The 26,000-nt window shown below is 42.1% G+C and overlaps 1 protein-coding gene across 2 annotated transcripts in view; it reads left to right on the forward strand.

Annotated features, from left to right (window-relative positions):
- The window catches only part of fgf14 (fibroblast growth factor 14), a 99,032-nt gene that overhangs the window by 67,074 nt on the left and 5,958 nt on the right, over positions 1–26,000 (forward strand). For both annotated transcript variants that reach the window (XM_053440621.1, XM_053440620.1), the window contains exons 2-3: positions 3,984–4,094; positions 5,251–5,354. In XM_053440621.1, coding sequence (XP_053296596.1) covers positions 3,984–4,094; positions 5,251–5,354 — 215 coding nt within the window. The remainder of the gene's footprint in view (positions 1–3,983; positions 4,095–5,250; positions 5,355–26,000) is intronic.

The raw sequence follows: 26,000 nt of genomic DNA on the forward strand, positions 1-26,000 counted from the left end.
AGAAATTAAGACAGGAAGGGAAGGAGGGAGCTTTGTGTCGCTTGGGGAAAAAAAAAAAAAAAATCTCAACCTCTTGGTGACAGTTGAGTTTATATGCAGAGGGGAGGTCTGCTGCAGAACAACACACACACACACATACACCCCCCCCCCCCCCGCCCCCGCTGCTGCCAAACCACCTCTCAGTCTCTCTAGAAACAAAGAAGTGGTGAGGAGGAACATGGAGACCTTCTGTTGTTAGAAACAACTAATACAGGTGCAACTGGGAAAGTCCAACAGCAGCAGAGGAGGGATGCTCCTCGGTGATAAGAAGCACTATTGTTTCTGCTTAAGAAAAAAAGGTGAATATCCAGACAGACGAGGAGAAAGATACTCAGGGAATCCCACTGAGACCGTTTCCTATCAGATCTGGGTTTTGAAAAAGTGCACGCGTCATATCAAGCTTGTGTGATAAAACTGGAAATGTGCCTTTTCTCTATTGCTTTGCATAAAACGTCTTCCTCATTGTCTTTCTCCAATTTGCTTCATGATTACCTTCATCAAGAAAGTTGTTTACATCAGTGTTTGTTAGTTTGCAAGATTAGACAAAAGCTACAGGACAGATTACCATGGACGTCGGTGGAATAGGGTTAGGGATCCTCCTTTTGCCCTTCCACTTTCTTAGCATTGCGAGATGCAGCGTTTTTCAGCATTTGCATTGATTTCATAGAGAATTATATGTGAGTCTTGATTGAAAAACTTGAGGGGACTGATTGAAATTAAGTGAAATTTGCAGCAGGTTGGTTTAATTTTAGGGGAGGGTTGGGCCTTGGCGGAGGTATGTGACACTCCAGTTTAATAAATTGTCTGACTTAGTCTATATTTTATATTAAATGGAAAATGAATAATAAGTAAATAATGAGAGATTATGAATGATGTTTTCTTGTAAGGGCAGAGGTCTTACATATGAAACATTTTATCCAGTGCCCATGAGTGACTTTGACCTTCAGCATGATTTGTATGAATGGGTTTGGCAGCTTCACAATCACACAAGCAATTCTGTCAGAATAATGTATCCACTGGCATACATGAATGGGTGACGTTAAAGTACCATCCGTAAATGATGTCCCTGGTATTTAAGGATGTGAATATACCTCTCACTATAGGAATAACATGTGAACGATCATAAATCATGGCTACTTATCTCGCACGCTTTCTCATAGCTGTTTGTGTTTTCCCTGCCAGTTCTTATCAATTTTGATAAATTACTTGAAAATCTACAGATTTTCGTCTCACTGTAGCTGCAGCTCAGAGATACTGAAGCTGACGGGGAAATCCATGTTTGTGTGTGTGTGTGTGTGTGTGTTTGAGTGTGTGTGTGTGTGTGTGTGTGTGTGTGTGTGTGTGTGTGTGTGTGTGTGTGTGTGTGTGTGTGTGTGTGTGTGTGTGTGTGAGAGAGAGACATGTACTGGCTGGCTCGCCCCAGGGAACACAGCTAACATCAAATGATTTATAGCACCTACAGTTCACCTACACGCACACACACACACACACACACACACACACACACACACACACACAGACACACTCAGATATAGTATTCACATTGCCAGCGAGCAGTTATGCCATTTTAATTCTTCCAGATTGCCTCCCACTGATCTGCCTTCCGAATCAATCTCACTCCCCCACCTTGTTTAAATGCTGCTGATAAAAGTAGTTAATCGATCGCAGGTTAGGTGCTTTGTGTGTCCGTGGAGGAGTATGTGCTCAAGGGAATTGTGCGCTCATTAAAAATCCATATGAAATGTGTGTGCAGTGCTTGTGCTTGCGTGCACGGGTGTGTCTTTGACTTGGCGAACGTGTCTCCCTGCTGCATGAACACTCACCCATCTCCACCGTCACTGGATCGAAGGAGATTAGGGTGTGTTCCTGAGGTTATGCTCGATGGTCTTTGATAACTGGATGCTCACGTGCTCTTTGCATAGTTAGCGATTGCATTCGGCTCTTTGTAGTGACAGTGACTGGAGAACAAACTAATAATGAAAATACGGAGCTAGAGGGTGATGTAGTAAAAGAGCTGAAACACAATGAAAGAAAATCAGGAAATTGTTTCTGGTCTTAAGCAAAAGCAAAGTTTTTTCCCCAGCAGCATTTCAATGTTCACCCACACAATCGAATCAGGTCAGCTTTCTTTTTTTTTCTAGTTTTCTTTTGTTTCTGTCTTTGTGAGATTAAACTCACAGAAATTCTTTAAAGTCATTTTGTAGACTTCAGCTCCTGCAGTGTGAAATGTGTTTGTATTATTCTGTATCCGTGAAAATTGAATATCTATGGGTTTGGACGTCTGTTTGAACAAAACAAGACTTTTATAAACTCCGTCGGGAAACTTTCTTCAGATATTTTGATGACTTAATAATCGGAATCCATTTTCAACACTGAATTAAAAGACATAATCTCATTTTCTCATTTTCATCGTAAGTCAAAACAGAAATCTAAATTGATTTTAAATGTATAAAATTGTCATGAAATGGTTATCTTTTTCATTTAGTAATTATCTTTATTTGTTGAGATGAGCTTCAACACTAAATTAATAAATTAGTTAAAAAATATATGATTTTTACAGTTTAAAGTTCGGGTTGGTAATCTTACAAACACTAGCAAGAGCAGGCTACAGTTCATAAATTGCGCCTGTTCCATGAAGTTGTAGGTGGGTATAAGAGTGGGAACAACAACAAGATGCCTGTTGGATCTCATTTACAAAGTCAAGCTTCCATTTGAATGTTAGAAAGTGTTAGTTCATTAGATGTTGAAGCCAGCAAACGGAGCACTGATCACGTCTGCACTCTGACATGTGGACCTTGCAGAGAAGCTGCTGCAGGTTTGACAGTGAGAGTATAATGGCAAACCAGAGAGCTGCTGCTGTCACCGTCATGTCAGCCTTCTTGACTCCTATAGCCGAGATGCTCTGACAGTCAAGCGCTGTCGCAACCTTTTTATTGTCCTGGAGAGACAGAGCCCTGCTGCTGAATGCTGGTATAGAAGTTATGTTTGAATGCAACAGGAGGGAGAGGCTGTAAAGGTCTCAGAGCCACCTAATGCCATCGCCCGAAAGACTCTGCCTTGAGCAGTAAACTCTCTCTGCCCTTAGCAAGACCTCTTGGTTTTTCCTCTGTGGCCGCACTCTCCCTCTCTTTTATTTTTCCTTCTCTCTCTTTCTCTCTCTCTCTCTCGCTCTCTCTCTCTCTCTCTCTCTCTCTCTCTCTCTCTCTCTCTCAGTCTCCCTCTCTCTTGCACTCGCACACAGAGGCTTGCAAGGGGGCACGGCTTAGGCTCTGAGAATGAAATCTGGTGTGATGGCTGTCTGCACAATAAGACTAATGTTGAGGGTATATGACCCCAGTGGTTGCCCATGCACACACCCACCCACACGCAGAGGAAGAAATATTGTCGCACAGCTTGAGCACGAGTAATATCTCTCCAGCGACATCCCAAAGTGCGATCGCGTGCAGGTTTATTAAAATGTTTTTTGACTCACTTTTTCTTTTTTTTATATTTTCACTTTCTCTTTTGTTGCTGTTATTACAAACCCGCAAAATGCCAATTAAATCAGAACATGACCGGTTGAGCCGTCGCGCCGGGCAATTTAACAGCAGTGGTGATTTATTTACAGGAGATATGTGGCTAATTCCCATGTTGGGTCAGCTAGACGGGGCAGAGCACAGACACTCCTCACATCCTGCACGCTAAGAACCCGGAGAGGGTGCTGTTGGGTTCATTACGGGAGTCGGGCGACCACAGATTAATTCTGCTGCCTATAATTGGATGGTCTATCTCTGAGCCTGGCGGGGGGCTTATGTGCCCCAGGAAGTTGGCTGTGGGAGTCGCCTGTGAACATACACAGGAATCAGAAAGTGCTGCTGGTTTGGCAGCCCTTTGAGGTGTTTTGCAACCTTCATCATCTCGGTCCTTGCTAACTCTGCTCTTGCTTTCTTGTTTCTTCCCTGCAGATCCCCAGCTCAAGGGTATAGTGACCAGGTTATATTGCAGGCAGGGATACTACTTGCAAATGAATCCCGATGGCTCTCTTGATGGGACCAAGGATGACAGCAGTAATTCCTGTGAGTATCTCGACAGTGGCCTTCTAACACTTCACACTTTTATTTGTTATCATTTTAATTGTATAGCCACTTCTAGCCCAAAATAATCCATGGTACAAGTTGGAGAGGATTTCCTGGTCTAGATTTATTCCTCACTTGCAGGAAAAAATGGAACAGAAACCCTGTAGGTAACTTTCTCCAACCTCAAGGCCGATTCTCCCCTTCATTTTTCATTGTCTGGATCCGAGGGGTGTTCTTAAATTGCGGCCATACGGGCTTGCATGGATTTCTCCTCTGCTCGGAGAGGGAAAGTGGACCAGGAAACAGTAGGCCTAACGGGGAGGAAAAGGTATTATTAGCTCGTTCTGGCACCGCTCCTCCAGTGCTTCAGGCAAGGTGTTTAATTTGATTCCTGCGCTCGGTGCTAACGCTGGTCTGACACTCTACATTGTGTCACTTACTCCTGTCCGCATGAGGAGATGTGGCACATGTCAAATCCGATACGCTGAAGGACAGGACTTATTGAAACAGTGGGGTGTCATATAGTGTGCACAAGAGATACATTGTACATTATTAAAACTCACGATACCATTTCAAGTGTCGTCACTGACAGTCTCCACATTAAACGTGTCATTTTTTAAATTAGCCCATAAAGTAGTTCCCTTGGCCTTCACTTATGCTCCAAACCTGCCAATAGCGATCACTTAAAGGGTCAGCGGAGGTCAGTTCGTGCCTTTAATTCTTCCATATACACTTAATGTCACAGCCAGGCCACTTCTGTTGTTTCTCACCAGTACAAACAATATCCATTACCAAACCCAGGCCCAGGGAGTCTGTTACAACAGCAAAAGGCCCATTAAGTTTGCCGTGCACCACTGGTGGCCCCAATTACAGCCACTCCTCAAGTAGCTCTGGGTGACCCAGGCTATGCAAGGCTGGTCCGGTTCACCGGCCGCGCTGCAATTTATCTTCACAGATTACCTCAATGCAACAGCTATAGCAACTGTATTAACTATGCTCTGTGAAGCATTAATGACGGGCAGCTTGCACTCGGACGATGCATCACAACATGATGTCCCCCCAGTGCATTACATGTAGCTCTATATATGGTGATGGTGTTTTATTATATATATGGTATATCTTATGTATGTGTGTGCCTGTTCACTGTGTTTTTCAGCTTTGTTCAACCTTATTCCTGTGGGCCTCAGAGTTGTCGCCATTCAGTCCGTGAAGACAGGGTTATACATCGCCATGAACGGGGAAGGCCACCTGTACACATCAGTAAGCACACCAAGTCTATTCTATTCTATTTTGTTCTATTCCTCCATCCATTATCTATGTCGCATTGGGGAGCTGGCAACAATCCCGGCTGACTTTTCTGTTCTATTCTATTCTAAACTATCACTCCATTATTTACACGGCTTATCCTTTGAGGGTTGTGCAGGGATCTGGACCCAATCCCATCTGGCACTTGGTGAGTCACCAGCGTATATATCTGTTCTATTCAGATATTTACACAATAAGAGGTCGTGCAAGTTACTGTTTCCAACATAAAGCTCCCTGAACGTGTCTCAGACATTTACCATGTCGGCAACATGGATAATTGCCTTTCTGGGGAGGTTGGGAATCCCATTAAGCAGAAATCCATGCATAGGCTACATATTTATATACATCCGATTAAATGCTCCCAGATTTTTCATTTCAAATGGAAAAAAAAATCAATTATATCAGGTGACATTATTCAGGCAGAACACACATATTGCTCTCTCTCGCACGGGATCGGCTGCTGTGCCATTAGAGAGTTAATCATTCGCTGTGGTAGTCAATAAAAATAAATGATGTGTATGTTATTAGCAAATAAATGATGGGATTGTACGACACGTGTTCAGCACATAAACCAACCATTGACCAGTGTTTGGACATGGAAGGGAGAGCTATTGTGTGTACCAGCCGCTGTTATTGACTTCCTCTCTTCAAAATAAACTAGGCTCCGGCAGGCCAGACAGCCAAGGGGATGATAAGACCTCCCCAGCACAGACAGAACCTCTAGTCCCCCTCCTCCTCCCTGTCCTCCCCCAGTCATTCAAATCAATCAGCGGGAAGAGCAGTGGGACTTAGTGCTCCCCTCCCACACAATAGTATCCATCAGAATCACTGTCTCGTCGTCCCTCTGCGGTCCTTGTGTCCCTAATCCTCCGAGTGCAGAGCAGGAAATGCCGTCTCATTCTTAATTCATTACCTTGGGGGTTTGAAGGGGCCACTTCGCTTACTGTACAATTCACCATTATTCCACTGGAATTCTCTCCTACTTAATCACTGCTTGACTTAAGCCATGAAATTAAATTCAGTGGAGGAGGATTGACCTAGAATCCTATGGATTTTGTTAAGGAAATGCATCGTGGGGATTATAAATTAATAAATTAACACAATCCTGCACCCCATACGAGGTGACATTATTGTAGAATTTGTTGATTTTACACAATCTTTTTTACCCTATTACAGATGCACACTCCAACACAATTAATTGCAGATAATATATAGAAAGTATATATTCACACTTATAGATGAAGACGCTGTGATCAAGAAGGTTTTTTCTAAATGAATTAAATCAACCTTTTGTCCTATCTCTTGAAACTATTGCAATATTTGTAGGATTGTGAACTGGGAACTGGAACTGAGTCTGTGTGGCAACATTCATAAGAAAGAAAGTCCTTCAAGATGCTGCAAATGCAAACCTGACATTTTTCTTACAGTTTCAAATTGAAACCATTTAACTGGCAGAAACACTCGTTGAAGTAGCCACAGGAAACACAAGTAGCCACAGGAAACATAGGAAACAAGCTCTTTTTCCAGCTTGTTTTTCATAAAAATGTTTCTACAAGGTGAGTCATTTCCGACCTGCTGCAAACCTCTTGTTTGCAGACTAGTGTCGTGTGCAGCATTAAATCAGATCATGTTTTCCCACAGACTGATGAAAAAAAGCAATGATCCCCGGACAATTTTTTTTTTTGCTGCCTCCAGGATTCTGTGAGTATTAAAACCACAGTTTGCTGTTAGTACCAGATACTACAGGTATCACTGAACCAACCTGGAGTAAAAACATCCAGATTTCCAATACCTTTTGCATGGATGCAATGTGTACGCAGAGCAATAAAGCAAACGCAAAAGTCCAACAATGCACCTTACAAAAAAAGAAAACTATTGGAAAATGCTGTTTATATATAAATACCATATATACAACATTATTTCTTTGTATGTTTATGTGTTTTTCTGAGCAGTTTTAAAATTGTGCATCTTTATTAAGAAGGGTGTCCAGTTCAGATCAATAAATCTTTCGGTTGACAAATCTTAATTTCACAATGGGTAAATAACTTACCTGCTCTTTAATAATCTAACAGAGCTATGGGCTGAATAAGATTAAGATGCATCCTTCATGTGGCCAACCTCTCCCATCTCTGTTGTTTTCCTGTGATCACTGCTCCTGTTCATCCACACAGATGTGTCTACGTACTGCACAATCTCACGATTCTCCCTGCCACGGCACTTGACACATTCAGTAATTGCAGCGTTTCTGACGCCCGCACGTGGATCACCGATGATTTGCCGTCTCGGTAGTAAGCTTAAAATTGCTGCCATGAAATCTCGCATCTAAGTGTTGATTGCCAAACCTGCGTTTCAGCTGATAAATGCAGTTAATTGCTGCTCAGGTTCGGCCTCGTCTGCATCGGCTCTCGTTACCATGATTACGTTTCATCAGAGTCTTTTATCTTCAAGTGTTTTTTCCCCTCTATCACCGGGGTCACGTTTAGTCCGTGTAGAAGTGCTGCATGTTGGTCGGAGAGCGGTGCTCCCTCGACACACTCTACCTTGCTCCGCTCTTCACACAGCTGCCCATGCTCCGTGTAACCTTTACTTCCTGTGCTAATGGAGGTTCTGATCAGACCTCAGCTCTCCCACTCAGAGATCTTACATTTTTTCCTCCTAAGTGTGCGAACTACTCTGATAATGCCCCCGTTCCTCTAGCCTCTTCATATGCGCCTCTGGAAGCGTGGTTCAACCATTCTCCCCATTATCCCTGTGTTACTTTGCAGGTGAGGATCCGACGAGCAACCTTTTCCAACCATTAGAGGTATTTGATTATAGCGTACACCCATTTTCAGGCTCTACCTTCAGGGTTATATTTATGCAGAGTATAGGGGGGAGAGGGAAAGGAGAATTCTGCAAAAAATATTGTTTTGTACAAAGTAGTGTTGTTTCCCTATATCCAGATCATTTTCATTAACTAGAATCCACTCTGTTGAATTCTCTCTCTCTCTATTAAACACATTACAGAGGCTTTTACCGTGATGGCGTCCTTTGATAAAGAGCTATACTCGGATGAGGTGATTCAAAGACAGTCCCACTCTTTCAGAAAATGGAAAGAACTGCTTCAAGGCCTCTGGTAGTGCATCATATTCTTTTGTGCGAGGCACCCAATCCGCGGCGTGCGCCCCGAATGACAGAGATAGCATCAAAGTGACTGTGCAGTGCGGCACAAAAGACACACCGCGGAATAAAGGAGAGTACAATCATCTCAACCCCCCTTTTCAAACTGCTCCTTTTGTATCCGAGCCAATAAACTCCCGGCTAATTTCTCCTCCAGGCTCGTCCCTGCATCAGGCATCTCTTCTGAAATGTAAGAAGAGGAGTGGAATCCTCCCCGGTTGCGGACTGTGGCGTAAAACGCAACTTGTGGCCGTCTCTAGATAACAAAAGGGAAAAAGAAGAACTATTTCAAATAAGATGAAAATCTTAATTATTCTTCAGAGGCTATGATATTAAATCCCCAAATGGAAAGGAGGAAGTGTTTGATTGTATAGTTTGCTTATGACGAAACGGTGGTGCCAGAGCATGCAACTCCCTCGGGCTGATGTCGTCTTCCCGTCCCGCTCACACCGTCTCCTACCGTCTCTCAAGTGGAAAGGTTGAGCATTTCATGGTCGGATGGTTTTCTTTAGAGCCAGTTCCCCATTCCCTCACTTCACTGGACTCTCCCTCTGCAGGCTTTCTTTATCAGGAGCCTGCACTTGTAAGTGCTACCTTTCATGATTGTCAAATTGACTTGCCACATCACTTTAGTGGTCCTTTTAGAAATGAAATCCTTGAGGGGGAGAGTCTTGAGCAGTGCAGTGGCTTCAGCCGCACTTGTTAGGGGCTGCGTCATCGGCGGCAGACGAACCCAGCGGACTGAGGGCATCTGTTTTTCACTGTAATGCCCATTTCAGAATGCATAAAAGCTCAGAGCGGCTTGATGCGCAGGCTCTCCCAGTCTGCATCAGTATGAAATTGAAAGTGCAGGGCTGCTGTTTGCAGGGAAGAATAGAGACGAGCAGCTTATTCCTGAGTCGCTGGTGTGAAACCGAGAGCGTCCCTTGAGAATGCTCAAGCCAGGAGTCGCTCGTACTCTGGTAGATCTGATATTTTCTCACCAACATTTTTATTCATTTTCCGACCTCTTGGGCCACTACTCTAAAGCTGCTGTCATATGCTCTGCCTATTAGAGACACCCTCCCATAACCCCCCTTTGCTCCCGTGCTTTCATCTCCATGTGTCAGCTGCATGGTATTTCATTGGTGGAGACCTCAGTCCAATTTCCTATTAAAACGACCTTTCACTGTAAGAAGATTCAGATGTTAAAAAAGAATGACTTTAAGATCTGTGCACAGTTAGATTTGTGTTGCATCTCTGTGGGCGGCAACTAATGATTATATTCATTATCTATATTTATCCTGCCCATAGAATGTCAGAAAATAGTGAAATAGTATTTAGGCCCACGGTGGTTCCAGATATCTTTAGTCAGACCAATAGTCTAAAATACAACTAGAAGGGCACTCAGAAAACACAAATCTCCCCCAAGGTCCAACATTCCCCTCATGAAACCACATTCCAATTCACTGGATCAAATTTTTTGTTTGAATCTGCCCGACACAAATAAATACTGGTCCAAGATCTACGAGTTAATCTCGGAGAAATCAACGAGCATGTTGAAAAACATCAAAATGTCAGTGATCCTAAAAAGGGATCCTGGATGTAATCCTGCTAACTAACAGAGAAACCAACAAACTCAGATAGAAATAATCTCCTTGGTGGAGGTTCAGATATTAAGTTTAGCATCATGTACAATAAAGAAAAGCATCAAGTCAATACATTTGAGGAACTGAAATTTAGCAACAAATTTTCTGTCCATCTGTCCAGTTGTCACAGCTTAAATGTTAAACTACTTTATGGACTTATTGGATTTGCATTGTAACAGTAACTTAAGGGCAAGCCTACGACAGGGTGAACAAAGAAATTAATTAATATCAATAAAATCAACGTGATCAGTGATTTAAATTAGTTGCATGTTGGGCTCTACTGACAAGTCATTAGTACTTTTAAGGGAAAGGAGAACAAGTCGTGGAAGCTATGTTAGCTTATTAACTGTGCTGCACCAATACGATTTTACATAGCTATCCTCTGCTGTTGTATAAACTGGTTCACCAATAGGGTATGCATTTAGAATATGTCTCTTATGCTTGGAGTTGCATTGCACTTCAATAACCCCGGCATGTTTATCTGACAGCTTATGACATCATGCACCAGCCCTGCAGGTAGAGCTACTATGTAACCACCTACTGTAAGGAAGCTTTGATGGACTTTACTATTCCCCATTATGTTGTGACCAGGGCGGATGTGACAGAAGCTATTCTTGTTGTGTAAACACGTTTTGTTTACATACCTGATGAAAAGCATGAGAATAAATACACGACGATCACCAGAATTGCGAATTACGATCTTCCACTGTGTGTGTACGATCACACAAGTGTGAGTGTGTGTTGAGTCCACACCAGAGCCGAGGCGATAGCTCCGTGTGAATGCATTCTATCAGGCCTGATGAGAAACCTGTCACGAATGAAAATGATCTGTTTGCTGGTTGTTTTATGGAAGGTGGGCGATCGATGCAAGTGGAGCCTCTGGCATCTAGATAAAAATTACCAACACGGGTGAATACTAGAACTGATTTTCTGCCTTCTGCTAAATGACATAAAACACACGTAGTTAGAGTCGTCATTCATTCATCACCTTGACAAACCACAGCATCTCGACCAAAGGGAAAATGGGCACAAGTCACGAGAAGCATCACCTGGTGTGTGGATATCTCTCGTCTTCTGGTTTCCATTTCCTCTAAATTCGGAGAGTAGTAAGAGTGGTTAAAATCCTGCTAGAAATAGTGTATAGAATTAAATTTGAACTAAAGAAACACCTCATGCATCATTATTCAGGGGAAACAAACCTAAATATTATCAGTCAGAGGTTCCATGTGTGTCTTTAATCAGGTGAACGAATCCACATACACACACTCTTACAGTAGGATACCAGAGAATTCCCACAGATTTCTGGTACCTGTGCTAATTACCGTGATGATTTAGCCTCCAGTGGAACGTGAGGCTCAGAGCTGAGGTTTCCAAAGCCCTGCTCTCTTCTGCCTTCAATGCAGTGTGAGGGAGGGTGGCGGTTACAAGGGCTGGAGCGAGGGCAGCTTCATGCATTAATGAACAACAAGGCTGGAGGTACGCATCAAAATCCCAACTGCTGAACTGTTGGTGGAGGCCGAGAGCAGCTAAAAATAGACTGAACTGGTCCACTTGATATAAATCAATCTTTTATTATGTATTTGTAATGGGTGACCACTCATGTCTTGTTCTACCTAAAGAAAACCCACTGGTTTAACATCCTAATGTGCACGTTTGCTGTGCGGAGCTGCAGTTTGGAGTCTGAGTTGTTGCAGTAGAAAAATAAATGTTCAATTGATTTTGAGATTCTTTTAGAGCTCAGCACGGTCTGGCCCCGAGTGATATTTCAGAACTACTCACTTGATACGCTCCAAGCTGAAATCCTCTAACCAACACTTGCTAATAGTCTCTAAGTCAAGGCTGGTAACCAAAAGATCTGTCCACTGGTCAAAAATCGCACCGACACCCACTTACATCCGTTTTTTGTCTGTAATGTCAATGGAATGAATCGGCGTTCACTCCCGGGGCAAGTGACTCTGCAGCAGACAAAAGATTAAATCTGTTCTGATTAGATGTGCTAATTTGAAAAGGTAGCAAGAAAAGAGAGCAACTCAGTTTTTTGTGTGTTTGTGACGCATTGGAGGTAAGAAAACGGAGGCAGGCTTATCACTGGCAATGGGAAAAGAGTACCATATACCCACTAATATTGGTGTATAAGAGGTATTTCGGCCATAAGGTCCCAGATTCAATAAAGGAATCTTCTCTCACGCCAGAATGTAGCATGAGGGAAACGGGGAAATGAAGGACTGCAACATTGCCTCCAGGGGAATTTCACCTCCAGGAAATAACTAAACTCTTCTTTGTGCCACAGCACAGGTTCATTGATCTCACGGGGCAAGAGACGTGTTTTACTCGTAAAAAATAACTTTCATATAACTCAAATGCATAAATCAGCAAAAAGCAAAATGTAACAAACAATCAACAGAACACAAATTAACATATGAAATGAAACACTTAGACACTTTTTGCCATCAGGTCCCAGAGGCTCTGGAAATCTTTTGCCTTAGTTAAGACTTGACTTGTCAGCTCTTTATTTTTTAAGTCATTTCTAAAAACATATTTTCCTAGGAAAGCATTTCAACGTCTGACTTTTATCTGGTTTTACCAGATTTGTTTGGTTTTGAATGTTTTCTTTAATTCTATCTTTCTTAATCTGGTTTTGTTTTGTTCTGTATTGTTTTATTCCCAAATATTTTGTAAAGCTCCTTGCAAAATTGTTTAGATAAATGCCATAGATATAAATATATAAATATAGTTATTTTTTAATCAAATTGTAATATTGGTGTTTTGCATCACAGCAGTAAGTTACCCCTCCACACAGTGTGTTTTTATACCTGTGGGGATGATGTCTCCGAACAATAACTCTGTTCACGGCCTTGATATTTCTCCAGGTCAACATCTTGTGGTCTATTAATGTCACTTCACTCTGTGTTCCTCAGTCACTCTCTTATTCCCCTGTTTATTTATGAGCAATTAAGAGTCAGCAACTGAAGCAGTTTTCCTGAATCTCTGGTTAGCATGACACATAGTCACTTATAGTGTATTTATGATCGTGAAGGGAGGAATATAAGGGAATTTATAATGGATAAAGAAAATCCTTTAGCACCATGAACAAGTCCCCTGTAGCTCACCAGGTAATGGACTAACCAAAAGGTTGGAAGGCTCTTAAATTCATATTGAGTTTTTTTGCCAGGAGCACTTTTACAGTATCATCCTCTGCTTTTATCAGTGTGGATGACTTACAGTTAACTTGCTGCAAAGTTCCCATCAATAGTCTTGGTGCATGGTGCATTGTGTTAATTCAGTCTGCTCTCAAAGCTGATTGGTGTCATAGTTCATCCATGCCTCAGTATCAGGGGCTCATGTGTTACTGAAGAACCTTTATTCCTCTGCTTTACCTTCTAGCTGTTGATTTAACTACGATCAGTTCAACGAGCAGAAACTTCCTTTCTGCTCAAATTGTTTAAGAGCCTTTTTTGCCAAATTTAACTAAGTATTTTCTGTTAATGGTTGGTTCTTAATTAAAGTATCACTCACTGAAATAATTTCTTCTTATCTGTTAACTTCTGGTCCCAAATTACAGTCCAGTCAGCCAGTTCCCGGGTTGCAGTTCTTCTCTTTTACTGAAACCCTAATACTGGTTGTGTAAACTTCTTCTCAGTGGCACCTCGGACCCTTTGTGGAAATATGTGGTGCTAGAAGTAAATCTGGAAATGAAAACTTATTGTCAGTAGAGGAAATATATATTTGTAATGCTATGACTAGATGTTTGTTTGAGCAGTATCAAACAGTGTTTTGTATCGATGACTGTCTTTAGCAAGTCACTTTTTCAACTGCTCCATTTTATATTGTTCCATTGGATTCCTTTGCCTTCATTTTGAGATCTTTGATTTGATCCTGCACAATCCTCTGTGAACATCCCAGAAATCCCTTTTCAACATCTCTGTAGTTATTTATCAGTGTCTTGATCCAAGCGTGTTCTGTCCGTATTTCTCCTCCCACTGTGGCCTGACGTTCTACAACGGTGGTCACTGGTCATCGGGCCAACTATTGATCCGTCAGCTCGAGCTCAAACAGAATCTGCTTCATCCATCTGGGATAATCCTTAAATCTCCATTAACATGTACAGCGGCCAAAAGCGCAAACTGCACTTAGTCTGCATTGCATGGGTGCTACAGAGATAAATAATGTGCCACTTCAAATAAGGACAAAGCAGGAGACTGCGGAAAGAATAGTGGCTCGACCGGAGAGAAAAAGGAAAGAGGGAACTCTGAGGTGTGTTTGGCAGGGACGCCCGTCTGCGGTCAATATTTGAAGACAAACGATTCTTGTCAAATATCAATTTGTTTAAGAGATGCTGCTCAATTAAATGAGTTTTTGGAGCTTCAAATTGATCCCAGTCTGATTAAAACCAATAAATTCATGAAAAATCAACATTTATGGATTGAAGATGGCTCATATTGCCCCCTTGTTGTTCCAAACCGTCTCGCAAACCTTGCACACCATGAGGGCCAGCGTCAACACAGAGTCAACCTTCCAGGATGTCGCTATGTTATGGCATTTGTGTATATGGATATAAATAATTTCTACACAACCCTGTTAAATGCAAGGTTTTTGTGAAGTAAACAAATGAGACAAAGATAAATCCTGTCCGAACTTTTTCCACCTTTAATGTGACCTATAACGTGAACAATTCAGTGGAAAAACAAACTGAAATCTTTTAGCAAAACTTACAATAACCTGTTTGCATAAGAGTGCACACCCTTAACCTAATACTTTGTTGAAGCACCTGTTGATTTTATTACAGCACTCAGTCTGTTGGGGTAGGAGTCTATTAGCATGGCACATCTTGACTTGGCAATTTTTGCCCACTCTTCTTTGCAAAAGGGTTTCAAATCTGTCAGATTGCGAGGGCATCTCCTGTGCACAGCCCTCTTCAGATCACCCCACAGATGTTCAATTGGATTCAGGTCTGGGGTTTGGCTGGGCCATTCCAAAACATGAATCTTCTTCTGGTGAAGCCATGCTTTAGTTGATTTGGATTTATGCTTTAGGTTGCTGTCATCCTGATAGGTGAAATTCCTCTACATCTTCAGCTTTCTAACAGAAGCCTGAGGGTTTTGTGCCAAAACTGACATATATATAACATAGGTATTTTTTAACTGTTCATAATTCCCTCCACCTTAAGGTCCCGGTTCCAGCTGAAGTAAAACAGCCCCAAAGCATGATGCTGCCACCACCATGCTTCGCTGTGGGTATGGTGTTCTTTGGGTGATGTGCAGTGTTGTTTTCGCGCCAAACATACCTATGGGAATTATAGCCAATAAGTTCAACCATGGTTTTATCAGAACAAGACTTCATGTATGTTTTTGCAAAATTTAGCCGGCTTGGATGTTTTTCTTGGTAAGAAAAGGCTTCCGTCACCCTGCCACCCTGCCCCATAGCCCAAACATACGAAGAATACGTAAGATTATTATCGCATGTAGTACACAGCCAGTCCTTGCCAGAAATTCCTACAGCTCCTTTAATGTTGCAGTGGTCAGGGAGGCTTCCAATAAGCCTACTTCTTGGAAGCCTCCCTGACCAGTTTTCTTCTTGTCTTTTCATCAATTTTGGAGGGATGTCCAGTTCTTGGTATTGTCACTGTTATGCCATATTTTCTCCACTTGATGATGGCTGTCTTCACTGTGTTCCATGGTATATCTAATACCTTGGAGAAGATGTTGTACCCTTCTCCTTACCAAAACCTTTCAACAATGAGATCCCTCTGATGCTTAGGAAGCTCTCTGCGGACCAGAGCTCTTGTTGTAACTTGCAACTAAGAGAATGTCAGGAAAATCCTACTAAAACAGCTGAACTTTATTTGGGATTAATCAGAGTCACTGTAAATGATGGCAGGTGTGTACTGACTACTACTTAACATGAGTTTGAATTTGATTGGTTAATTTTGAATACAGCCACATCCCCTGTTATACACTTATGCAACCACATTATTTAAATTTTTAAGTTACATTTTTCCCCCTAAGAGATTTCAGATGTTTTTTTCAATTGAATTGTTCACGTAAAAGGTCACATTAAAGGTGGAAAAAGTTCAGACAGGATTTATCTTTGTCTCATATGTTTTCATTACAAAAACCTTGCATTTTAACAGGCGGGTGTAGACTTTTATATCCACTGTATATGATATATAAACACATTCCAATCAAAAGTGGACCACCACCAAATGCTGGTGATTGTGAATTTAGAAAATAAACCACCACATCATCTACTATTCAGAGACACCCCCCCCCCCCCCCCCCATCCTCTTTGCTGCCTGAAAACTGAAAAGAAATAGCTTTTATGTTTTGTTTCCTGTGAGAGGCACTTAGGCGGAAATTCCTTTTGTTAAACTCTTTCAGTATCTTCTTCATGGTTTTGACTCGAGACTTCATCGAGTTGAACTTTCACTGGAGTGTTAGCCGTCATGCACAGTTGCCTGCTGTCCCTCCTTCTGCCGCCTGTGCCACATATTAGACCATCTGATGTTCTTATGTAACTGCAGCAAGAATAAGTCAGCACTCCAAAGCTGTTGGTTCGACCTTGCCATGATTTCAAACTCCGTACGTACTCTTGAATTTAACTGGAGAAACTATGACGTTTCACACATTGGTGTTCATCACATCTGTTGATCTTCCTTTGTTACTCCTGTGCTGCTGCCATTTGGTTTTTCTTTGATTAGTAACCTGCCTTCCAGGATGGGGGCTCTTTCAGTTCGCTCCTCTAATAGGGTAGTTAAAGTTCTTTTTGCCCTTATTCAGTTTTTCCTTCTTTACACCTCTGCTCTCACCGGCCTCCATTACCTTGAATTGGCTTCCTACTGTTTCCTGTTCGCTCTTGTTTGCCTTTGAAACATCTCGGGAAAAAAACGTGTACTCATAGAGTGGGTTTTTACACTGCTTCGATTCAGTGCGCTAGTGATAAACAAACACATTTTAATGAGGATTATCATCTCTGTCTGTGTGTTCACACAGCAGAATGAAGGGAAAACAGAGGAAGAGTAGGCACAACAAAGTGGGAGTATCCATCCAGTGAAATCCTCAGAGGTCGTGTTTATATGGAGAAAAGCAGATGTCATGGTTGTCATTTCTCCATGAATACACATAGCAGTCGCTATCAGAGCAAACAGCATTTTTACTGTATTAATGACCCTTGTGGTGGCCTAATTGCTTACCCAGTGTGTAAATGTCAAGCACCATGCAAATACAAATGGCTTACTTGTGCTGGTTGCCTCAAGAGCTGTGTAATGTGCAAATGAGCAGTGGAGGGACGAGGACGCGGAAAGCAACAAGTGGTCCTCAAGAACTCAGAGTCCGACAGTAGCAGCGACAGTTGAGGTGTGTTTCCTCCAGATGAGGTCGTGCAGCTCTGTGGGAGGTTAATCTTTATAGGGAGGGTTTGTCTTCCAATGTAGAAAAGCATGAGTGAGACCACACTTCCTTGAGAAAGCTGTCAGCGATAAGTGGAGTCCTTCATATTCCAACATTACACAGATTTTTTTATTATTATTATTATTATTATAATATAAGAAGCCAGATAAAAAAATAGGCGTAAAAAAGATTCCTCAATCAAATTGATTAAAAAAATACCACATTGCATAAGCAGCATCCCATTTGTATGTTCTTTGACTTTTAATGGAGTTTATATACTGGAAACACGGATATATAAGATATTTTAAACGTGTGGGGGCATGCAATCTTAGTGGAAAGGGATTTATTTCATCTGAACAACCATTTGTTTGTGCAGATCTGATTCCTGCACGGTGCTGCCTCCACTTTTTGTCTTGCATTGACCAAAATATCTCATAGTAAGTCACAGCAAAGACAGTATTCCGAGTTTTCACTGCTTCTTAGTGCTATTCAGCATCTAGGAATGATTCATAAAGAGACAGACGTATCAAGGTTCAAACTACTGACTTCTGTGTCAGGCTCATGGGGTTGTTCCCATTGGATGGATCAGAGTGCGGGGGTGGTGTGTTTGGTTTGCTGCGACAGAAAAGCCATCAGTGCTCAGCCACCCTGCAGGTGTAATCGCTGTAGTCTCCTCCACGAGAATCCCTCTGTCGTTTCTACTTCCACCCGTGAAATGAAAGTAACATTTTATCAAGCTTCACCCCAGGAGTTGTAAAAATCAATACAGTGAGGGCTCTCTCGCAGACGGGCTGTAAATCATGGAAATTCATTCTCTTAAATCTGAGTTAAGCCTCTCCTGATGTGTCTGTGCAGCCCTCCATGCCGTGAGCTGGTCAACACAGCAGCTACACTGAAACTGCTGGTTCAAGGACAATAATGTTTGTGTCCATACGTGTTCACATATTTGTTCTCTCTCAGCCTTTAGAGTTATTCTATTCATTAATGTCATATCTTAGTAAACTGAAACATTTCTTACTGTAGTTTAATAGACATTTACTATTTTTTTCCCATCTTCTTATGACCTGAATGTGTAAATTTGTATTTCCATATTGTTTTTCATCTTGTGGTTACGATACTTTAGCCAAGAACTCACTGCAGATGCCTACAGGTCAGAAATAGTTATTGTGCAGTAACACCCACACACCAGAAATCTATTCAAGCTAAAAAAAACATGCACACAGGCAAAGGAAGCTTATACTCATCCATAAAAAACTCAAGCAGAGTGTTTAATATATCTATCTGCTTTTAAGATGCATGATGCGCAATATTGTCTTGTAAAGAATACTTTTGTTCCTGACCAATGGCAATCTCATGAATTGATGCCCAGGGTAAAGAGTCACGTGTCAGGTTTGGAGATATGAGCCCCCAGCTGAGTGCTGCTGACACACCGTGAGGGACAGCCTCTGTGTTGTAGAACAGTTCTGAGAAACCTGGGGCCTGTACTGGGAAGCAATTTCACCATACAGAGAATATCTCCCCTGAGCTGGCCTCACTGAACCTAATATCGTCCATCCCGTATACCAGGCTGGAAGCTTTTCATTTTAAGCAACATCGTCAGGAACAGGGCTAAAGTACCTTATATTACATGAGAAGATCATACCAAAGTGAAATGTGAAGAATATGATTCCAATATCAAGAATCGTTGTTTATATTTTGGATGATGTTGGCTTTTGCCTGTGCTGCAAACAAATTTTCCCACGGGGACAAATTAAGTACCTATCACCTGTATCTAGATCAGAAAAGATCCACTCAACATTTGTTGATATTTAAGGTCAGGCTGTGTATGTACTGTCAACCAGAGAGGTCACATGGAGCCGACAGCTCGTAGTTTAAGCTCTCATCAGTGTGTGTTGAGGTGGCAATCCAGACTGCAAGAAAGCTGCAAGAAAGCTGACTTCCACAACAGAGGCTCTGAGCGTTATAGAGTTTAAAGTTAGATGATAATAAGGAAGCAAAAAAAATATCATGCATAACAGAATCGGGAATAAAAAGTCCATTAACTTCGATGGAGCTAAACTAGAAGATGGATTACTTGGAGAAGAGCCAATACATTAGTATAAGTGGTGAAATCAGAAGTTCTTGTTCAAATTGGAGCCGAAGTGTTTTAAAGAATCTGGAGCTTCAAGAGATAAACACTAAAGCTCTGGGTGTAATGCCAAAGTCTTTTATGCTTTGGAAAGATGAACTTGGTAAATAGGACCATGTTGGAGGAGCGTAACCCTACATGTTCTATTAAATGTTGAATGACAGCTCTACTTGAAGTTAATTTGAAACCTGATGTCACCGGCATGGAACAGAACCCTCTGCAGAAATGCTGCTCAGGGAACCAATAGGACTTAATTGAGTTTGTGAGATAGACAAGATCCTGAGATGATATTACCAAGGTCCCGATTAGTATTCCTCCCCTGAACTGAACAACGGGCGGTTGAGGAGCTGATAGGCAGACGGGGCCGGTCGGGTTGGCGGTTCCTCTCTGGCTGAGTGGTTGAGTCACTGAGCCTTCCAGCTGTAGCCACGCCACAGTTGATCCTCACAGAGAGACTGACTGTTGGGGGAATCCTCTTCTGTCCTCCGCTCAGACACAGATGCTCATGTCGAGTGCTCCGGCTGCTCGTCAGATAGGTTTCAGGAAAGGTGGACACGGTGACACGGCTACTGTCGGATTTCAAAAAGGTCAAAGTTAGGCTGGAATGTGTGCAACCGAATCCCTCAGGATTGTTACGGACTAGACCAGGCTTTTTGAGGATATCCTACGGGTATGTAACATCGCCCTTGCACATCTGGCAGTGTTAACATCTGTCCTAACACACTCGTTATTGGATTCTCGTGCTCTACCCTGCAGCCCCGGCCAATGAACGATAAGCTTGTTGTGCCCAGTTCATAATATCATCATCCTCTGACCTCTGACATGCCTCTCAGAGCTCAGACGGCTGTTGGGCTCAATTTTTGTCTATACTTATAAACTATGTATATGTTTATATGTCTAAATTAAATCCAGGCATTGAGGCTGTGCATGTGATTATGTTGACGGAAAATTCATCTAACCAGGGGACATGGCATTTTACATTTAACAAATATTCACATATGTTTGTAAATATTTTCTTAATGACAAATTATGTGAACTTTATTTCCCCACAATGCCAGGCAGCCATTAGGTCAAACAGGTTTTGATATGAAGGTAAATTGGCTAAAGCTTAAAATGTGCCTATGCTGTTTAATCTATTACAGTTTGTGTTTTTAAAATAAAGTTATATGTAAAAACTCTATTCGTGTTTTATACTATAAATAAATAGGGGTCAGAAAACACCAGCTTTTAACATGTACTATAGTACTCTAATTGTATTGAAGTTTTCTTTATTAACTGAACTGCACTGCTCTGCATTTTATCTGCATGAACCCAACCTGTGCCGATCCACCCACACACACACAGAACTGCCAAATAGTCAAAAGGGCCAAACATGCAGGTGTGCCTGGGAAACTTGGCATCGCTCCTGTGTTTGCTCTGATGCCTTTGCAAGTTTGAAAATAGAAACGTTTACTCTTCAGCCAGATGAGGATTTCTTTTGTAGTTTCATTGCTAAACATGTGTTGCAACGCACAGTTCAGCTCAACAAGTAGAACACTGTTTGCCAAAAGAGAAACCTAAAACAACTATGACGATAGGTCCAGCCCAGGACATCCTTCATCAGATGATCATGCGATGCAATGTTGGGTTATCTCTTAAGGCAGGGGCCATTTATAACCCCAAAGTGACGACGCTGGATCCGTCAAATTATACATGGTTTCTGTATGTGCATTTTTATTTTGGTCGCGCGCATAGTTCCCACTCCAGAGAAGCTTATCACTGGACTGGTCGACCATGAAAAAATGCAAAATGCATCCTTCAAGTCTTATCAATGACTTTGTGAAACGCTGAGCTGCTATCAGACGTGCACTGATATTCTGAGATGGTCCCCATGCAGCGGCTCTATGTGGGAATACAAATGTCCCAATCACACACTTTCTTTAGTTTTTCCCTCAAGCTACCCCAAGTATAAACTCCGCCCATGTGACAAAACGGCAGGTTGCTTTCCATGATTTTGCCAGGAGTGAGTTGGCTCATTGACGACATTTCGAACTTGTGTCCTAAAAGTGAAAAAAGCAAAAAGAATGTGAATATCTCAGGATGAAAAAGAGGTGTATTGGACATAGAAGACACAGACGAAGATAAAAAACGAGAAAAGACAACAGGATTTAAGAGGCTATTGCGATAAGGGCGGATGCTGATATACATCATGTCCGGCCTCCTCCACTCTACCCTGACTCCCCCCCTCGACTGAATGTTCCCCTGATATTCCTGTTGTTGTGAACGCGTCTGACCCAGACAATCCCCCGCTGCGTTCCTCATGTTGGAACAGCAGCAGTAGAAGGCACGGCCCAAATTGTCTGGACAATTTCTTGAATTCATGTCTGAAAACAGCTTTGGTTCAGTGTAACAGGCTGTACGACAAAATGGAGGCAGACCTGAATTCTGTTTTTCATTTTAACAATAACTGACTCCGCTTCCTTTTAAAAAATAAAGCACCATCAGCAGCCTACTTACATCATTGAGGAAGAGCAACACATTTGATGTTTAAAACAACACTAACACACTCTTTTTTTAGTTTATCATTGATACAACCTCATGTGAGAAAAAAGGAAAAGCCGTTCAGGTCTTGTCTTCACACAAATGAACAGTGAGTAGAGCTGAGAGCTGAGATGAGCAAGGTGTTTTTATGCACAGTAGTGAGAGAGAGAGAGAGAGAGAGAGAGAGGGGGGGGGGGGGGGAATCTACAAGGAGATACGCACACTTCCTCCTTTAAAAAAAAAAAAAGAAAACTGGGGCACTGTTCCTGAGGGTGTAAACAACACAGACACAACAGCGGCAGACACACAGGGAGAGGGAAGACACATCTCTGCCCTGTGCCTGCACACACACCTCTCTCACACACATATATATATATATATATATATATCTGGGTATATTTCTTTTCTCCGAGCCTGTACCTGGGTGCACATGCAGAAATGTGTGTGACATATCTGAGATGTGCTGTCAGCTTGTTGTGCAGGGCAGGCTGCTGACGAGAGATGACTAGAGCCATTCCAGCAGAACCCGGCAGCCTTGACACCAGTCTGGCACCAATTTACGGATCAACAGCAGCAGAGTAGACCAACACACACACAGACACACACACACACATGCACTTGAAACCCACCGATCTTGACGTGCGGTTCCTCACCAACAGGCTCTCTCTCGTACCATGTTGTGTGTTGTTTTTTTAAAAATCGTATCATATCGTTTATTTATTTTCTTCACTGATTTATTCCAAAAGGCTCCCAGTGTTTGATCCTTTACAGGCAGGGTTCTCTCAGTGGATTCATACAAACTGACCCCCATGCAGCATAACTGGAGATGGATCATAAAATCTGCACTTTGCATGAACTGCAAACAATTTATGATGATGTTTGTTACAAGCTCATACAACAAGGAGAACGTACTCCAATATGGCCCAACATTTCCTTTACATAACTACATTTAAATTCATTCGATCCTCATTTTAATTTGGATCTGCACCAAATTGCAGACACCAGTCCCCTAAGCATGTCTGATTTATTTCAAAAAGCACCATGAATTCATTGAAAAGGGATTATTTCACAATGTTAAAGAAAGTTTCAAAAAGGTCCTGCATCTGTCCCCTGATCTTTGACAGAGGCAAAGACAAAAGTATGTAATAACATCATTTCGATAGATCTGCGATGATCTGATCAAAACAAAACAATCACCGTGCCTAAACTGCAATTAATTTATCACAAAAAAATTTACTTTATCAATATTTTGCCCTCAAACTTATATTTTTTTGGGAAGAATCAACAATTTTCAAATGCATTTCCAGCATTTGGACAGTCCCCTCAAAAATGTCACACCAAGAAAAATACAATCATGGCAACACATGCCGCAGGTTCCCCTGCTACTGAGAAAAGCAACACTTCAGTGCAAATCTTTTTTCCTTTTCTTTTTTTTGTGTGTTTTTATGTGTAAAATGAGCCAGGGGAGCTGTGCTGTGGCGCTTTTAAAGGGTCTCTGCCTTCAGGGGAAATTAAGTGAACACTTAAGTGCTTCTGGTCGACCAACACCTCGAAGGTGTCGCTAGTCTCTGTCGTAAGTAAAAAAGCATATTGACCGATTTTGGTTCAGTCGGGTTAAGAAGCAGTTAAAATGAATAAATCGTTTGGTCGTCATGACTCTTAGATAAAAAGTTTCACTCAGTAAATTGGCTTTGGTGTGCTCTCTGCTGGCTGATGCTGTTATCACTGCAGATATGGACATATTTTTGTTATAGTTCTCTACAGGAACATGAATTTGGCCCTGGACTGTCAATCAAAACCATTTCCGTCCATTTTAATAGCTCATTGCCGCTATGAATTGTGGGTAAAGATGAACTTTTCACAACTTGTACAACAATCAAAGTATCGCCAGAACAATTTAGATTAGCTTTCGCGTGACATCGACCGGTCAACCAGGATTCCATTGGTCCCAATGGCCAGTCTGATTATATGGTTATCTATCCACTTCATTAAGAAAATGGGAAATTAAATCAACATATCAGTGTTGTTCAAATCCTTTTCAAAACTCGATTCATTTACAAAAATGCTCAATAATGAATAATGAGTCGTTTGCTCCCTCTTGGGTCTTTATTTTTATGAATGAGTATTTTGTAATCTCGCTGTCTCTCATCAGCCCCAACAGCAGCAATTAAATTGGAAGTTTTGTTTGAAATTCATGCGATACCAAAAACACAGGCTTGATGATTCATAACCACTGTTTACATCTGCTCTCCTCCCGAGTCATTCATTAAACATGGGGTTGTTTGCGTTGCCAGTGAATTGCAGATGTCTTCCTCAGCCGAGAGCTGATCATTTCTTATGGCTCAAATCTGATATGTCGGGGGGGTGCACGCAAGCGTGACAACGTGCACTTTTACTGTCTGCACATTGAAAGGATCCGCAAAGACAAAGGGACTTTAACATTGACTTTGAGGCTCAGCCAAGACGTCCTCCTTGATCTTCCATTGACTTCCATCCTCAGTTTTCATGCTGTCACGCTCAAATACGCAGCCTCGCAGAGTCTTAACATAAAAACAAATTAGGAGCTCTTCCTGTCATTTTAGTTTTTAAATTAAGTTGCACATGTTCTTATGCTTCAACTTCTTGTCATGAGGCTGTGCCCACAGGAAAAAATCCCCAATGGGAATTTACCCATGTGATGATCTGACCATATAATTCGGGTCGGGGCACGTGTTTTCAGATCACCCTGGAAAACAAACAGATACTGTACACACGACTCCTCCAGCTCTGAACCAGCAACTATCTCATTTGGTCCCTGTCTCCTGTTCCTCCTCCAGGTTGGATAATCAGACGAGCCTGCCGAAGCCCCCAATGTCTGCACACACACACTGCCGACGTGACTCTTATACATATGAGAGCAGCTTAGCATTGTGAATGCAGCTCAGCTTTCTGGAGGTTGACCTTTTTCCATGGATTAATAGCTTTTATGCTGGCAGCATTAATAAACAATTTCTCCGTTTCAACAGTGAGCAGTCAGTCTGCATATTAATTCGCCCCCCCTCCCCTTTTTCAGCCTCCTGTCACCCATTTTAGGCGGTCATGTTCCGCAATCATATGATTTTTCCCCAAGGGATGTTTTTCAGAGTGAGTCTTCATGCTCTTGTCTTTAAACGCCTATTTGCCGCTTCCAGGGCTTTTATTTCAAACTCCCACTCTCTCACGTCTGCATGAATTCCTCTTTTTTTCAAATCAGTCTTTTTTAATGTACCCCCCAACCACACCCTCTCTTAGTCAGTGTCTGCTTGGCTTTTATTGCTCTAACTGCTCATCTCCCCTTTATTTTCTGCCCCCTGTCTTTTTTGCTTTGGTGACTGGAGCTGATTATGTGGGGCTGAGCAGTTTCGGCCCCTCGCGCTGTCTGGGGCCAAGGTCAATTACGGCCTTCCCGTTCAAAGCATGGCCAATCACGGGCCAGGGAGCCACTGATGTGCAGCGGCAGCCGGGGAGATCGAGCGGGAGGAAAATCAACCGTTTGGTGCCTCGAAAATGATTCGATTTGCCACTGGTGTGAAAGTGGCTGCTCTGTCTGAGTCTCGCCCTCCTCTCTCTCCTCCAATGTCACACACATTTCTCTGTATTAGTTTGATGCTGGGTAGAATTACACAGCAAATAAGGCAAAACTGATTTGCCTGCTTCTTTGAAATTATCAAATGATGAGTGCAAATTGTTGTATTGGGGTCAGAGTGATGTTAATGCTAGAGAATAGGTAATAATATCAGAATACGGCTGTACATTTTGTGTG

The sequence above is a fragment of the Pleuronectes platessa genome, chromosome 14 (assembly GCF_947347685.1).
Source record: "Pleuronectes platessa chromosome 14, fPlePla1.1, whole genome shotgun sequence".
Lineage (NCBI taxonomy): Eukaryota > Metazoa > Chordata > Actinopteri > Pleuronectiformes > Pleuronectidae > Pleuronectes > Pleuronectes platessa.